This window comes from Acanthochromis polyacanthus, chromosome 1 (assembly GCF_021347895.1).
Source record: "Acanthochromis polyacanthus isolate Apoly-LR-REF ecotype Palm Island chromosome 1, KAUST_Apoly_ChrSc, whole genome shotgun sequence".
Lineage (NCBI taxonomy): Eukaryota > Metazoa > Chordata > Actinopteri > Pomacentridae > Acanthochromis > Acanthochromis polyacanthus.
The window spans coordinates 16469370-16487457 of NC_067113.1; the positions used below are offsets into that span (position 1 = coordinate 16469370).

General features: G+C 40.8%; 1 protein-coding gene across 1 annotated transcript in view; it reads left to right on the forward strand.

The window, feature by feature from the left end:
• The first annotated feature begins 2414 nt into the window (after positions 1–2414).
• The window catches only part of dnajc17 (DnaJ (Hsp40) homolog, subfamily C, member 17), a 33700-nt gene continuing 18026 nt past the window's right edge, over positions 2415–18088 (forward strand). Inside the window, exons 1-8 of the mRNA XM_022195491.2 lie at positions 2415–2643; positions 10167–10236; positions 11822–11880; positions 11975–12062; positions 12388–12464; positions 13094–13211; positions 13919–13968; positions 17507–17584. Coding sequence (XP_022051183.1) covers positions 2563–2643; positions 10167–10236; positions 11822–11880; positions 11975–12062; positions 12388–12464; positions 13094–13211; positions 13919–13968; positions 17507–17584 — 621 coding nt within the window. The 5' untranslated portion in view covers positions 2415–2562. The remainder of the gene's footprint in view (positions 2644–10166; positions 10237–11821; positions 11881–11974; positions 12063–12387; positions 12465–13093; positions 13212–13918; positions 13969–17506; positions 17585–18088) is intronic.

Sequence of the window (18088 nt, forward strand, 5' to 3'; positions counted from 1 at the left end):
CCAACACTTCTTCAAATGGTGTTAGATTTTGCAACAATCTGAAATGTTGAGCCTGTTTTTCCCTCAGTGGAATGGCACACATCTCCCTTTTATCTAATCAAGAACTGATCAAAAATGATTTAGATGAGAACCCAGAATCCACACATAATCTGCAGTCACACAGATATAATCTTTCCACTAGGGTTTATTTACGTAGCTTCAGGGATTTATGAACGTCTGGACAAAATCTTCACATTTTGATCCTCTGCTTCACTTCACTGACAAAAGTACAGGATTAAAGGGCATAACCCAACTTGTAGCAAACAGTGGCTATTTTCTACTCAGCTTTTTAAAAATTCTTCTAACATACCTTGGTTTGTGCAGAAATCTTCAAAGAACTTTTCCATTTAGCATGCGACTCGGACAACCTTTACTGTCAGAATGGCAACCGTGACTTAAACAGAGAAGCTGTTATCATTCCCTCTGTGACTTACTGGAGCTTAGAATTTCACTGCCTCTGAGAGAGGTGGCTATATGATAATTGTATTTTAGTGCTGTTTTGCGCCCTCTGATCCATAGTTTATATATATTTTACTAATCTAGAGGTGAATGGGGCTTCTCTCTGGGACACCACTGAGAAACAGGCAGCGTCAAGTTACAACACCAAAGAAGCTGGAGTCTGTCATGATGGAAATAATGGTCACATACAAGCCTGCTTTGTTTAAACAAAGGCTTTTGAAGGAATATTGTGACCATGAATAGTCCAGTAGCTGAGCTTGTTGAACAGGATCATGAAACGTATCAACTGGAATCAAACACCTAATCTTCAAAGTCCAACTCAACATCATTGTTCCCATTTATTTCTGTGATGTGTGAGAATTTCAGACATGATTTTAGGTAGAAAATGACCTTTAACCTTCATGTCCTGCTGCAAAGCCCTCCACCTGGGTGTGTCTCGTGTCTGTGATTACAGGATTTAGCTCTCTTGTGTTTATCATAGTTATCCTGGAGGCAATCAAATGTCACACAAGTGACATGAATGGATAAATACGGCAGAAACACAGCCTTAAAGAGAGGCCAGAGATGATAGAGTGAGCAAAGTATTCCAGTTTGCAAGTATCTTTTTCATAACCTTTAATTTTCCAACAAGACTTTATAAAAGGAGAGTGTTCCTTGACATGTTAGGACATATTCCTGATGGTGCAACAGCAGCCTACAGGACATTGTGATGCAACAGATTGTCTTGGTAGAAAAAAAAAACAGACAACAAATTGGATTATCATGAAGTCACAGGCATATCCGGAATACCCAACTTTGATCTATTTGTTCACTTCCACTTTGTAGTGATCAGAGCTGTTTCTTTTGTTTGCCTGTTTATGATCCTCTCTTAAAATGAAAGCAGTACTATTGTTCTTCAGCAGAAGTATTTCCGGTCATACTGATGATCACCAAATATCTATGAAAGACCTCTCAGGAGACCCTGTATCCCAGTTTGGCCACCACACAAGCACACAACCTGAAACTATTCCAGAGAAGATGCAACTAAAAAACACACACAAATAAACTGATATGTGATTTTAAAAAAAACATGTAAACAATAGCATTGAGCTTTCTGTTTACATTTTGTAGAGGGTAGCTTACAGGGTGTTGGCAAGTAATAAGTTAAATCAAAGACTTAAAAAGACTTCATCATGAACTGAATGTAAACAGTAGTAAAACCTGGCTGCCCATTATATAAACAGGAGCTGCTAACTGTTGCAATAATTTCCAGGAAAGCCAAATGATTCCTTGGGATGCTCATGTTGAAAGCTGACACTGACTTATGACACACACACAAAGATGTAAAAAAAATTACGTTGTTTATGTTGACAGATGTGCAAAAGCTAAGTTTAATACAGTCAATTTACATAACTTGTCCACCAGAGAGCACTCAAGTCTTGTTGCAAAAATTTTACTCAAACATAAAACTTTAAGGGAGCTTTTTGCACACGTTTGTTCGTGTGCATATTTATGTAAAAAAAAAAAGAATAATAAAAAATCAGCACCATGTGTCCTTCAACACATAACACATACTTGTCTTCTTTTTAGTCTTCAGTTATCAAAATGTACAACAGTGTATAAATAGGCAATATCATGATAATGCAAGCATATTTTTTGACTATATATATACACATATCAGTGTATTCAACCAGACCTATGCAGTTAATGCACCTCAGCTGTATTATAATTGTTGTCAAATTCAGTACATGAAATTGCAGTTTTATCATGGATCCTTAAATAACCCACGGATATGTTAAATAGCTTTATAAAAAGTGAAAATCTGAAAAAAACATTTTTTTAATGTAATTTCCTTCGTAATGATGCCCAGAAAACGACCTATGCACCTGCAGAGATATAGCATAGCAAAAACTACATTTCCCAGGTTGCAATGCACATCCTGGTTGAAAGGTCGACAACGTCAAACTCATGCTGCCTGGAACCTGCAACAACAAACTGTTAAATTAGCCAAACATTTACATTTAGGATAGAGTGTTACATTTCTTTATTTTTTTGTGTTAGTACTGTAAGGTTTTGTCGGCAGAAATGTCCGGGAAGGCCAAGGATATCCTCCAGCTGGACCTATATGGTCTGCTCGGCATTGAAAACACTGCTACATCGAAAGAGGTGTGTAAATGAGCTAGCCATCTAAGCTAGCCTTAGTTTACTGAGACATTACCGTTGGTTGTTAGAGGCGAATTGCAGACTGGAGAATATTGGCAGAAGATTTATTTTGAACGGTTACACCTTTAAAACTGTTTTGAGACGACTTTTTGTTAGTTAGCAGGAGGCTGCGATAGCTTGTTACCATTGAGCGTCCATTTGTGTTAATATCTTTACTTGTATAATGACGTTAAACGAGGAGTCATTTTTCGGTAAAGATAAACGCCACGTAGGTTCAGTGAGGAAATTTTAGGTCGAGCAAAACCCAGTCAAACATAAAACAGTAAACAGATAAACCGGCTAATGGCTAAATCACACAGCTGTGATACACCTAAAAGGCCACTGAGTGGGGACGTTGCCTCAGTGATACTCTGTGGTGTCACTGTAACACAGGAGTGACATTAAATGCCTTAGGAAGAGGCTATGAATATCTAATGAAATCCTAATTTTGAGTTTGTCATCTCAGTGTATTTTCTTTATCTAAAGTTATACCAGCACACCTGAACTCATTTAACCCTCATGTTGTCCTGCGGGTCAAATTGACCCATTTTAAAGTTTGAAAATGTGGAGAAAAAAAATTCACAGTGAAAGCTTCCACATTTTCAACATTTTTGGTAAATTTTTGAACATTTTTTGGTGGAAAAAAGGAAATGTTAAAAATGAAGTTTCTTTAAGAACATTCGGAAAAAAAGCAACCAAAATCCAGCAAATATGACTGGTTTTTGGTTGATTTTTTTCTAAATGTTCTGAAAGAAAATATTAGAACTTTTACTGATATGTATGTAGTCACTTTAGATATTTTTAGGAATTTCTTGGAAGATTTGTATTCATTTTTTGAAAATATTTAAAATTTGTATTTAAAAAAAAAAATTCTTGCCAAATTTGGGGATTAAAAAAACTTTTAAGCTAAACTTTTAAGGAACTTTCTTCCTGAAGATTATACAAATTTTTATAAATTCGGGGAATATTTGCTGAATTTTTTGGATTTTTTTCAGACAAGGGAACAATATTTTTTGGTGCCGTAAATGAGGACAACAGAAGGGTGAACTAGAAATGGTACTATGATTACGTTAGAAGACACTGTTGTAATACTGTGGATGAATTATTTTCAAAATTTTACATACAGACTTGATCAGAATCTTAAGACCAGTTGAAAAATTGCTAGAATTTACCTTTTGCACATTTGGATCTTAATGAGGTTTTAAGTAGAGCTACAATATGGAAAAGCAAGAAGGGTGAGTGTGACAAAAAGCACTTTGAACAAGTAATTTATTGAAAACAAGTAAACTGAAATAGGCTGTTCATCATCTGATCAAAAGTTTAAGACCATCGTTCCAAAAATTACAAAAAACTCTCCAAACCAGAACAAAAAATTTTCTCAGTAGGACTCAGTAATGAGTAACTCCACCGTTCTTGCTAGTCACTTCAAAAATTTGTTTGGGCATGCTTGATGCGAGTGTTTCCAGGAAGCTTTTGGGAACATTGCTCCAATTGGTGAAGATGGCTTCATGAAGGGCATCAACTGTCTGGAACTGATGGCCATTTTTATAAACTTCCCTTGCCATCCATCCCCAAATGCTCTCTATGGGATTTAAATCATGTGAACATGTGGGATGGTCCAATAGAGTGATGTTATTCTCTCTGAAACAGTCCTTGGTCAAGCAAGCATTGTGAACTGCAGTGTTGTCCTGTTGAAAAACCCAGCTGTTACCACACAGACGAGGGCCCTCAGTCATGAGGGATGCCCGCTGCAACATCTGCACATAACCAGCCGCCGTTTGATGACCCTGCACCACCTGAAGCTCCAGTGTTCCGCTGAATGAAAAAGCACCCCAGATCATGATGGACCCCCTCCACTGTGCCGGGTAGAAAACATCTCAGGTGGGATCTCCTTGTCATGCCAGTAACGTTGGAAGCCATCTGGACCGTCAATTTTTTCTCATCAGAGAATAAAACTTTTATCCACCTTTCAATGTCCCATGTTTGATGCTCCCTGGCAAAGTCTAAACGGGCAGTTTTGTGGCTTTTAAGGACACAAGTTCTTTGAATTTGCTTTTTGTCTTTGAAACCCTTTTCCCGCAGATGCTGTCTGATGGTTATTGCGCTGCAGTCAGCACCAGTAAGGGCCTTAATTTGGGTTGAGGACTGCCCTGTGTCTTGAAGGACAGCCAATCGGATCCTCCGGCTCAGCGCAGGTGTAATTTTTTTGGGTCTACCACTTGACTTTTTTGTTCCATAATGCTCAGGATCTTTCAAAAAAAAAAATAGAATGACTGTCTTACTGCGTCCAACCTCAGCAGTGATGGCACGCTGTGAGAGGCTTTGCTTATGCAGCTCGACGATCCGACCACGTTCAAGAAGAGAAAGCTTCTTAGCTTTAGCCATCAGCAGGGCATGACCGTTTGAATGCCTGACAGAAAATCTGAATTTTGAGCAGATTTTGGCTTTTATAGCCTGTGGTCTTAAACTTTTGATTGCTTTTGCATATTGTAGCTCTACTTAAAACCTCATTAAGGTCCAAATGTGCAAAATGCATATTCTAGCAATTTTTCAACTGGTCTTAAGATTTTGATCAAGTCTGTATCTGCTCATCTCCACATACCAGAAGCAGGATTTTACCGAAGGATGCCTGCATAGATTTTCAATCAACTCTGGGAAAATTCCCTGCCGCACTTCCATGCGTCCTTTCCAGACCTATAGTGGTTCGCCATGATGTCCTGAATAAGGCGTTTCCCTTACAACCACCTCTCCTCACAGTTTCCACCATCCAGAATCCGCAGGCCTGAAGGGAAATTAAAATCACTGCCAAAATGAGGGAAGCAGTTAATTTCTTAATTGGATTTCAAAGTTCTGTCTTCCCAAGAGGATTATCCTTGAGGAAGTTAGCGGTTGTGGCTTGGGCAGAATTGAGACTCCAGAACGGAGAATGCTGGTTCTGTGAGGTCTGTTGATGGTCGAGAGAGATAATGGGTTGTGTGTGTAGTGCATTGAGTCTGGGAGGGCTCAAAAATCTATCAAGTGTGTGACGACAGATGTCATCAGATAGGCTACTTATCCCAGTTGTTTGGCCCGCTTCCCGATTATCACTGTAAAGCATGTTGTTTATCATAGAGACAGGGGAAGAAGCTCATCCCAGAGCCTATTTATGTGGACCTCGCCACAGCTTGTAAAACATTGTCTTGACGTAGGAGATTTGCATTCAGCATTCCCTCCTGGTTCTATTTAGTATCTGTTTCTATTGTCACTGATGTTGACCTTCCTCTGTGCTTTGCTGGCTGATAGATGTTGGAGAAACTGGCAGGTCAGAGCTTATGATTTGATGACTACAGATGACTGGAGTTTGCTTTGTGCTTCTACTGCTAAGGAAGGATTTTGCTGAAGGCTAGCCACCATTTAAAGAGTTGTACCTACCGCAGATTGCTTGGTAAAACAATGTCAACAGCCAAGACCACACAAAATTTCGTGTGGTTTATTCAGCTACTTAAATTTTAATGTACCTATTACCTAATGTGTTGCAGTGTATGCAGGCACAAACACACGATTGGATGATTTACTTCCAGACGGAGCTTTCAAGGACAGATGATTGCATTTGCATTGTAAAAGCTTTCATTGTGAATTTTTGCCCTCAGTGATGAGCTGCTTCTATGGGTGTTTGCTTGATAAAAGCAAGAGGATTAAGATTGTTATTGTACTGCACAGTTCCCAGGGGAACATCAGTGATGATTATTATTATTGCACTAATAGATGTTCCACAGTCATATTACATTAGACATGTCACAGCAAAATGATTAAATGAAACAATAAATTTGTTGGTTCATTTTAAAGTGAGCTAAAATTAGTTTGTGAAATGCTTTCACACCTTGTCTTGATACAGTTTCATTGCAAGTTAATGCACAAATACTGAATTAATGGCACCTGTGACTGACTGTTTGGTGAGGTTTGCAGGCACATGAGCACATGGAAAGTCAGTCACGGTGTCTAACTGTTTCTCTTCATTACATCTTTGCCCCCGTCCATGCTCCCTTCCTTCCTTCTCCCTGTTGTGCCTGTTATTATTTTCCCTCAGCTTATAATGTCCTGTAAATAGTAGAGCATTGTAATTAAGGAGGATGGCCCCATGGCAGATCAGGCAGCTAATCAGCTACACAAGCTAGAGGCCCTACCGGGGATGTGGTGCAGCTACACCATCGCCAGTTTGTCAGTTATAATGGGCACCAAAGACCGGTGTAATGAGGACAAGATGTGGGCATGCAGCTAAGACTGTGGCAAGCAGGGATCAGGGCGACATAGTCTGTTTTTGGCCAGGTATTAACCATTAGTCTACTGTAGGCTTCCTGCTGTTGAGCATCGTCTTCACTTGATTTCGTGGTTCATCCTTCCACAAACGGAGTGGGAAATACGGGAGAGTTCTTCCTTTCAATTTGTCTCGTATATGACACAAGGAAAATTGGCATGAGGCAATGTGGAATAATTTGAATTGCAAGAGACAGAAGATATATTAGAATTAAACACTTACAATTTGATTGTCCTTTAGCGCAAGGACCAGCAGTTGGTTTAAGGAGTTCTCGTGATTTTCTCTAAACCCCCCCACACCCACCACCTCCTCACACACACACACACACATAATTGAATCAAGAGCCAGTCCTATAAGGTCACGGTTAACTGCACAAAGATAATTGCTACAATAATTTACTGGATTAGTTCCGTAAGAAGATGCCACTCGATCTGAGAGCTCTTATCCACACATGTGCTAACCTCCTCAAATGTTGGGCGCCTTTGGATCTAGTTTGTCGGACCAAAAGGCTCCAGGGTCTTCCAGCATCAATTAAAGCTTGCGTGTTATGGCATTGATGGAAGTAATCATGCATTATTTAACAAAACTGCACTGGCAGCACAGTAGAGACAAGATATCATGAAAGATGCTAGAGGGCATGAAAGAGAGAAGAAAGAGATGAGAAATTGAGGTGGTAATTAGCTGAAATGTGTGTGTGTGCCTTAAACTTAACCTAAAGAGTCAGTGATGATCAAGTGCAATGTGGCTATTCTCCATCAGAACAACTTCACTGATGACAGGTTGTACTTGTCAAACTGCTCAGCTGGCCAAACTTTTGTCCTGACAGTGGCGAACATCTGCTGTGTACAGACATAGAGACATGTTTATCTTGTCAGCTGGACACAGGTGATGAAGAACGTGTGAGGTGGACTGAAAGTTATTTGAGGACGTAGTATGAAAAGTAAAGAAAAATATTAGTAATTTTGAGTGTTTTAGCTGCCTTTATTTCATGTCAAACATCCTTATCGTTATTGTAAACCCTGTTCCCTTAACCTTAATGTATTTTTTCACTATTAAGACATGCACTGACATACACATTTGTCTGTGGTGTAAAACAAATTTACACCCTTTAGAAAATTGTGTTGTGCAATGTATGGAGAATTACTGTGCGTTTGTTTTGTCACAGGTACAATAATGCAGCTTGAAAAATGTTCAATCTGCACTTAAATTGCAGTACTATTCAAAGATTGTGTAACGGTGAATGCAAAAACTATTGCGACTTGGTCACAAGGAAGAGCTGCACAGCTTAAGAAAATAGTTTGGATTTTATCATAAATTATTTCCATTTTGTGTCAAGTCACAGTAATACCCAATAATGAGTTTTCTTGCATTGTTGCTTTTGATCCTGAAAAGGAACATCATTTTGTTTAACTCTATATAAATGAATGACAACAATTCTGAGCCAGAGCTTAAATTTTTACTTCCTTCTACCTTCCTGAATGGCCTTACAGAGATTTGGAAAAAGCAGTGAAGAGAAGCACATAGAAAAGAAACGGGAAAATAGACAGCAGGAGGCTAAAAAGGGGAAGTATACTTAGGCCAGCAGTGAGCATATGCGTTTGGCTCCAGTCCACAGCCCTGCGTGTCAGTCTGAATCTCTAGGAAGGCTCCGTGTGCCAAGCAGCAAAACTAAATATCCCTTAATGATGTCTAGTCTCTCAAAGCCCTCTCAGTGAACCAGGTTCTCATTTACTATTGGAACTACAATGAAAAAAATCCCGTTAAGATGGAAGAAAGGACTTGTGACATTTAGGAGCTGCCTGAGCCCACAGTAATCTCCAGAGGGTTCGCTGGAAGCTTGTTGGGTTTGTGTAATCGTGCCGAGGCATGGCCCTTTTACCTTGGATAGTGGGCATCCTGCCTGATGTGTCTAAGTTGACTGTCATGGAGACTCACCGAAGTTTCTGTTCAAAGTGCTGAACACTGATGGATTACGCCATTCTGCTTTATTCCCTCAGAGCTGAGTTTTGTCTCCCTCCTCCATAAAAGTCGCTCTGTATGCTTTGGCTTGCATTCTAAAGATAAAGTTGTGCAAAAAAAACTTACAGGGAAGCACTGCATAAGCCAGAGGACAAAGCGTCCAATGCAAACGTTTCCCAGACATGAAAAAAGGAGCTCTCAGTTTTTTGTGGCCTGTAGCATATTGGCAAAAGATTGATTTGTTCTAAGGGGGGTATGTGAAAGCACGCACAGCGTTAGCATGGCTGATTTAGACTGGGGAAAAAGTGTTTGTCAGTGTATGTGTTTCGTCTGCACTGGCCCAGTCCTTAGCATGCAATGCACATATGTAAATATCAGCATGTGTTTTTAAGGTTGTGTGCAGAAAGCTTCTGCGTTGTGCTCCACAGCCCCCTCTGGTCTCCACGGAAAGCTTTCCTGCTTCCCTTTTGCCAAAGAAGCAGACATCTAATGAAAACCATCTTGTCATTAACTGGTCCCTAGAAGGACCAATGAATGGTTAACATTCCAAGCAGTGACCCAGAGTTAAAAAATCAGCTATAACTAAAACCTCATATGACATTACAATACACCAAAGCATTGTTTAGTTTTTCCACTTTGGTTCTCTGAACCCCCTGCATTTTTGACTCCCAGCCCAGATATTAATGGCGGCTGTCTGCTTGTGTGTGATATTGTACCATTTACTTAAATCTAAATTCAGTGTTCTTTGAATAAGAATGGACTAATACTAGGTTGCAAATCGGGGCACATTTATCTTGCAAACTGGCAAAGGGCCTGAGAATAGTTTGGAATTCTTCTGTGGATAATTCACTGTGCAGTGTGTGCCACAGTGGTTAGGAGCCATTAACAACATGTCAGAGGGAAATGAAGCAGAGGATCAGCTCAGGTGTTGATTTGATCCAAACAATACAATCCCAGGTTTTTATTCATATGCAGATCACATTTCACCCCAAGTGTTTTCATGTCAGACTTCTACCATCTTTGCCATTATTTCAATGGGACCATCATTTTTTAATCAGACTTTGGCTCTCTGGGCCAAGGACGACAGGATAAAGATAGTTGATACTGAGAGTAGGAATTTATCTTGTACGTGGTTGCCAAAATCTGTGCTTAAGTGGATGATTCGTTCTCCCTGTGTTCTAATCAGCACTTTCCGTTCTGCATAACATTGGGGGTTCTTATTTTTCTCTTCCAGATTAAGAAAGCTTATCGACAGAAGGCCTTGACATGCCATCCAGACAAGAACCCAGACAACCCAAAAGCAGGTGAGTGAGCCAACTAGTTGTCTTTATAAGTGTTTCTTTCTCTTTATCTGAACCACAGACCTTTGACATTGTTTTCTAAGAAATACATTTTAATCATCTGACTGAGTGGCCATCGAACTCAAGAACTAAAAACAATGCTTCAGAATAACAATCTCAGCGAGGTAAACGCTGCCAGACAGCCTAGCCACAGTTTTCAATCATAACGCTAACCAGCGCCTGTTTCCCCCGCTGGCATTCCAGCCAGACAGAACCTGCCAAATACTGCCAGCACCACTATCACCACCAGTATTTCCACACTGCATTCTCCTTGAATCCTTCCGCACCCTGTTGCCAACCAGCATGTCAGCAATTAGACCAGGAAAATCTCAGTGTAGCTTTTTGTCAATAGGAGGGAAAAAAGGCACCTTGGACAAAAGGCTGGTCATGAGGTATGTTTTCAAGTGAGGTTTATGTGGTTGCTGGATGGTTCTGACAATTCCTGATTATGTCAGGAAAAAAACTGGGAAATTGGTGGGGTTGGGAGGTTGAGAGGGATAATACAAAAGCAGGGGGTCGGTTTCCCAGAAATGGAAAAGAAGTGAAAGAAGTGGTTTGGAGGGCCTCAAAACTTGAGCCCGCACATGGACAGACTTGGTCTCTATCGCACGACAATGGAGCACGTCCTGGGACTTGCTGCCCCTCAGGGGAAGGTTGTGTGCATGTAAGAGGTGACACAGAGGTCATGATTCTTCACTGACTGAAGATACCCCCCACTATCCCTCATTTTCCCCAACCCCCCCATGTTGTGACACTCTGAGCTGCCCAGTAGGCATGGCAGGTCTCCCCTCAGTTGGATTTCATTCCAGTCCATTATATGCGTGTAGGTAACCTGACCGCCTCTGCTGGCAGCGTGATCTCCAGAGCCTTCTGTTAGTGTGCACTGCCAGTCCCCACAGGGAGTAACAGTATCGGTCTGTTAGGCCTCCCATAAGTGAATGATTAAGCCTGGCTAGTATAGTGCAGTAGTGTGCTGCTTTGTAGGACGAGCTGAGGGGATTGTGGTCTCCCAGTGTACATTTGACTGTGTGTGTGTGTGTGCGTGTGTGTGTGTGTGTGTGTTAGATGACGACTGGAGTAGTGGTGTTTGTGGCAGTGGCCCTTAATGGAAGATGGATGGGGAGAGGTCAGGGGAACGCACGGCTGTATCACTGGAGGAAACAGGTTTTCGTGAGACTGCTGGCAAATTTTAAGGCATGAAACGTCTCAGCCCCATGTCCCAGCATCAGCTTGGGGAGTTCAGGCACATGATACCTCTTTTGTAATAAATGCTCTGTAGATGTTGTGCTCTCTTCTCCTTTTCTGTCTTCTTATGTCAACATCACTTTCTCCTCTATCTTTTAAATTGACAAGGTTACCAATATTACATGTCTGGGAAATTTTACTTGCTTGATTGTTTTTAAAGATCATATTCCAGGATGGAATGTACTGGTACTGAACTAGACTGTCAAAATTGGCTCCTGAAGCGATAATATTAAAAGAAAAAGTGTTATTGTGTGTATTCGGTCGTAGAACTCTTAGGATTGTGATTCTCATCCCTTTCTTTTAGCGGAGCTCTTCCACCAGTTATCCCAGGCTCTTGAGGTGCTAGCTGATGCTGCTGCCAGGGTAAGATCACTGATGTCTCTCAGGACGTAACAAAGCTATCAATTCACACTTGAACTGAAGCACAGTTCAGTTTTGTGTCTAATGCTGTTTTCAGGCTGCCTATGACAAGATTTGTGCTGCCAAGAAACAAGCAGAAGAAAGAAACAAGAAACTAGATGATAAGAGAAAGAAAATCAAGCTTGGTGAGTCATTTTCCAAATCCTACATCATCTCAGGGGTCTTGATTTACTTGTATTGGGATTTTTTTGTGTTACTCGTTTGATGGTTTATATTGAAATTAGTTTTTGCTCAACATATTCCAGAAGTAACACAGCAATGGCTTGTATCTATTATTCTGTACAGGACTGGCAAAGTGGTATGGGTTGTCACTGTGAAAATAGATAAGAACAGTTTGAACATTTAGAAAACAAGTTTATTTCTGTCTGCTTCCTTGTGGAAAATATATTCAGTTTAAACATACAGTATGAAGGAGGTACTGACTTCTGTGTGTTTGTGTTGTTATGACAGACTTGGAAGCCAGAGAGCGACAAGCAGAAGCTCAGAGCCAGGAAGAGGTTCAAATCACAAGAACACTTGAAGAAGAGGTAAGAGAATTTATAACAACCATATGAGATGATAAAGAAGCACATACTGCCTGGAGAAGATGCAGAAAATTAACAATACAAATTTAAGCACTGCAGGCACAAGTTGTGTACTGGGAACAAGGTATTCCAGTGCATCCAGGAAACTCTGAAACGCACCCAGGTGCTTTTATTCTGTTTTTCATCAAATGCTCCCTCCTAATTGAGTTGAAATCTTCCAACGACTGAAGAACAAAGGCTCCACGAGAGATTTTTTCTTACTGACATGTCATAATTATCAGTAAGCCCATTAGGTGATATTGCATGACTTGATGCACTTTGTTCAGAACGCCAGTGATAAATAAAAATGCATGCTTCCAAGGTGAGTCATGGCATGTGCTTAATGCATGTAAATGCAGGGCAATGTGGACAAGGATGTAGCCAATAGGTGGCACTGTTCCATTTTCTGTCCTCACGAAGGTGTTTTTGCCTTCAGTAATGAAATAAAGCGGTTTGTACACATTCTCATTGAAAAACAAAATAGGACATCATCTTAAAATTGCAGATGCTGATAGATTGTATTAGGGTCATGTCTATTGTCAAGTGTATATTTGAACATATTACTGTATTGTGTGTGTGCCTCTCTCTGCAAGATTGCACGCTTAAGGGAGGAGGGATCCAGACAGCTTGAAGAGGAACAGAGGCTCATCAGAGAGCAGATCCAGAGAGAAAGAGAAGCACAGCAACGCACAGGAGACTGCACTCTCAGAAGTATGCCTGCTTCCAAGATTTAACCCAGACCAATCTGTGCCAGACCAGGTTAACCAGACCAATTTACTGTAGTCCTATGCTTCCTTAATAAATCCAGTTTAATCCACTAAAGTTTTTTTTTTATTATCCTAAAAACCTCAGATGAGTGAGCCCCCATGTTTCCCAGCTGTCATACTGTCAGTCCAACCACAGCAGCCACCAGGCACCCTGTGGCTCACCAAATATTGTTCACATAATAGACAATAACAATAACTGAACTTACAATTTCAATAGATCTATTTTAGTTTTTTGATAGTAATACAACTTGGCAAGCCAGCATAGAAATGCCAAACATCATGGACACGCATAGCAGGGCATCAGATTTTTAACCTTTTGAAAATATTTTTGCATCAAAAGGCTATGGGTGTGTGTATAGTTAAGGCAAGTACTGAGCCTTGGCCTTAAACTGGACCCCTTTTTGTGGCTGAACAATTACTCATGCATCGTCTGGATGTCTCTTCCATTTGCACGCACGCAGCCCTCCCCCGGATCAGTTCTCTGTCTGCAAGAGCTATACATTTAACACGTGACAGCCATTTTCAAATTGCTATCCATCTGCAGCAGTCCCCTGACTGCTATCTTTAGGGCCGTATTTCAACCAAACAGTTGTTTCTTTGTCTTTTCTCTGTCTTACACTGTCTCATCATCCCCTAATGCATTTTTCTTAGACCCCGGAGTGGAGAGATGTTCCAAGAGCAATGTAACCCCCAAATTGAAGGTAAGGCATTCAACTATGAGATTTTAGTCAGGGGACAAGACTTTGAAGAGAGGTCAGGGTTAGGGTTGCAGTTGTTGCGCAGGAAGATGGAAAAGAGAAGGGGGTCCCAGCATGCTAAGGAGGGACTGCTCCCTCTGTGTGAAAGTACAGACAGAACCTCAGTGGAGAGTTTCATAGAACTTTTAGCCATTTGCAATTCATTATTTGGAGACCACATACGCTGTCTCACCACTGAGCACACATGCTGTTCTAACACCCGTTCCTCCAGAGTAGGCACGACGTTGTCAGGAGACCAATATCTAGCCAAGAGACGGCTTATTATATTTCCTCCTGGAAACAGCTGAGCCTGTCTGCATTAACGGACACTGAGGATGTTAGCTAATGTGTTTAGACATTAAATCTGGTTTTAAAATTTGATCGCCATCTTGTGCAGCAGTGTACTCCCTGACGTTTGTGTGTTCAGTTAGAAAAACAGCCATCAGACTGACAGTATCACAAATCATGTTCATGGACATGGGAAGGTTTCTGCAGAGATCTGTCTCCGAAGCTGTTGAGTTCGGTCTACAATCTAAAATCATACTTAATTTATTTTAAAAAAAATCTGCTTTTATGCATTGTTTGAAGGATTTCAAATCAGATATCTGTATTCGAATTTCTTTTAAAAAATAAATGTGGTTAAAAATATCTAGACTGAAATCTGAAACCAGGTTTTCTCTTTGGGAGTCCTAAGTATCCTAAAATTTGCTCTTGCACTCGAAAATATAAATGCAGCATTTTTGTTTTTGCTCCCATTTTTTATGAGATGAACTCAAAGATCTAAAACTTTTTCCACATACGCAATATCACCATTTCTCTCAAATATTGTTCACGATCTGTCTAAATCTGTGATAGTGAGCAATTCTCCTTTGCTGAGATAATCCATCCCACCTCACAGGTGTGCCATATCAAGATGCTGATTAGACACCATGATTAGTGCACAGGTGTGCCTTAGACTGCCCACAATAAAAGGCCACTCTGAATGGTGCAGTTTTGTTTTATCGGGGGAGGGGGGGGTCCACTCCTCTGCAATGCCTGTGCCAAGTTGCTGCATATTGGCGGGAACTGGTACACGCTGTCGTATGCGCCGATCCAGAGCATCCCAAACATGCTCAATGGGTGACATGTCCAGTGAGTATGCTGGCCATGCAAGAACTGGGATGTTTTCAGCTTCCAAGAATTGTGTACAGATCCTTGCAACATGGGGCCGTGCATTATCCTGCTGCAACATGAGGTGATGTTCTTGGATGTATGGCACAACGATGGGCCTCAGGATCTGGTCACGGTATCTCTGTGCATTCAAAATGCCATCAATAAAATGCACCTGTGTTCTTCGTCCATAACAGACGCCTGCCCATACCATAACCCCACCGCCACCATGGGCCACTCCATCCACAACATTGACATCAGAAAACCACTCACCCACACGACACCACACACGCTGTCTGCCATCTGCCCTGAACAGTGTAAACCGGGATTCATCCGTGAAGAGAACACCTCTCCAACGTGCCAGACACCATCGAATGTGAGCATTTGCTCACTCAAGTCGGTTACGACCACGAACTGGAGTCAGGTCGAGACCCCGATGAGGACGACGAGCATGCAGATGAGCTTCTCTGAGATGGTTTCTGACAGTTTGTGCAGAAATTCTTTGGTTATGCAAAGCGATTGTTTCAGCAGCTGTCCGAGTGGCTGGTCTCAGACCATCTTGGAGGTGAACATGCTGGATGTGGAGGTCCTGGGCTGGTGTGGTTACACGTGGTCTGCGGTTGTGAGGCTGGTTGGATGTACTGCCAAATTCTCTGAAACGCCTTTGGAGACGGCGTATGGTCGAGAAATGAACATTCAATACACGAGCAACAGCTCTGGTTGACATTCCTGCTGTCAGCATGCCAATTGCACACTCCCTCAAACTTGCCACATCTGTGGCATAGTGCTGTGTGATAAAACTGCACCTTTCAGAGTGGCCTTTTATTGTGGGCAGTCTAAGGCACACCTGTGCGCTAATCATGGTGTCTAATCAGCATCTTGATATGGCACACCTGTGAGGTGGGATGGATTATCTCAGCAAAGGAGAAGTGCTCACTGTCACAGATTTAGACAGATTTGTGAACAATATTTGAGAGAAATGGTGATATTGTGTATGTGGAAAAAGTTTTAGATCTTTGAGTTCATCTCATAAAAAATGGGAGCAAAAACAAAAGTGTTGCGTTTATATTTTTGTTGAGTGTAGTAATTAACATTCAATTTGATTCTCAGATTTTAAGAAGTTTCTAGGAATGTTAGAATTATTAACTCCAGCTAACTGTAAAATATTGTCTTTTTTTATTGTAGTCAGTCAGGCCTTTAATATGATATGATATTCTGACAGCTCTTTAATTTTCATCAGGTAAGTTAACATTAAATGCAGAAAGAGTCATTTGGGTTGTTTCCACTAATGCCTTTCCTGTAAACTATGAGCAAACACAGCAGTGTGTCAGTTTTGCGGGCTGAAACCACAGACATCACATCATACAAATACTTTAACATCTTGTTGGAAGATTAATGGGTAAGAACGTTATCAGTGGGTAGAGGAGACTGTTCTTGGAAGGAAAATGCACATTTTCAACTGTAATTGTTGGTAAAAGGCACTGTGTAGCCTTTGATATTCCCAGAAATGTTGTTTTCCTGACAGTGAGCAGAATGCTGGAGCTGAATCAATGCTTAGTGCTTGCCATTTATAATATAATTTTGAGGAATTGCCGTGATGTGGGATAGATTCTGCTGTGCTTTGTACTTTGACATGAGAAGTTACACAATATCTCTTTTCAGGAGTGCGGGAACTCACACCAGCATTTAGTGACAAGACTCCAAGCAAGCTGCAAAATGCAATATATTATTTTGTTAACTTTTTTTAGAAGTAGCTTTTGTGCAGAAAGTAGTTATAGAGTAACTTTCTGCAACAATATGATATGGGAAGTATCAAGTTTTAAGTAAATACGCACATGAACATTGTTACAACAGCAGATAAATTAACCACAGTTCAAAGAAAAACGGCGCAAAGCAGAGGAGGAATACCTATATTTCTGAGCCTTGGAAGTCGACCTACATTAGATTGTTTTCGTGTTTATTTTGTCTGGTGTTGGTCTTTATTTTAGGGAATGATGGTTAAGCAGGTGAGTCACCATGCAGTCTTTAGTGTACGAGTCCATGTGTAAAGTTTCATTCGTTTGTCCGGCACCCTCAGTAAAAATGGAAATTGACTGCAGGTCTTGCAGGTGGTGCGATGGTGATGTTCCAAGAGCTTAACAATGTCTTTCTCCTATAGCTCCAGCCTGCCCTGATGGTTTTAGTAATCTGTGTGTCATCAGTGCCAAGCCTGCCTGGCAAGCTTTTCCTCCTCGTCAGCTGACTTTAATAAATCTAATGATTAGACATTGTCATGCACATCCTTGGTTCTTGAAAGTCTTCGTGACTAATACTTGCCTCTCTTTTCTGTCTTCTGTCTCTTTCTTTCTTCCAGCTAAAGTGGAAGTGTAAAAAAGATGACGACATGAACGGAGGCTACTCTCAAGACATTCTTTTTAAACTTCTACAAAAGGTGGGCATGATAATCAAATAAGTAGACCTGCAGTGCTACAGAACCGATCATTTATACAGCAGAACTCTTAACTTGCTTGTGGGACTCCTGCTATTTTTTAACAAGAGTACAGTAAGGTGCCATTTTGGGTTGGGCGATATAATGATGTGTACCTTGAGACCATTCAAATAAATACCCCTTTAATATAACTGGTTGTATTACCAGTGCAGTTGTAAATTAAGGAGCAGGGCTTGTTTATGGGTATTTTTCATCACTGTGGTGAAATACTTTTAATATTTGAGGTATTAAATTGAATGGATTAGCCACAAACAGGCATTCCAGTCTAAAAACAATTTTCAAAATAAATTTCTGTAAATTAGTGAGATATATTGTCATCACAGGGAGAAATTACATATATAACCATAGAATTGAATCCCTATCCTCACTGTTTCTAGGCAGAGCTTTATGTTAACAAACCTGCATGCAGAGTCCGGCTATATCTGAGGTCTGCATGACATCAGTGCT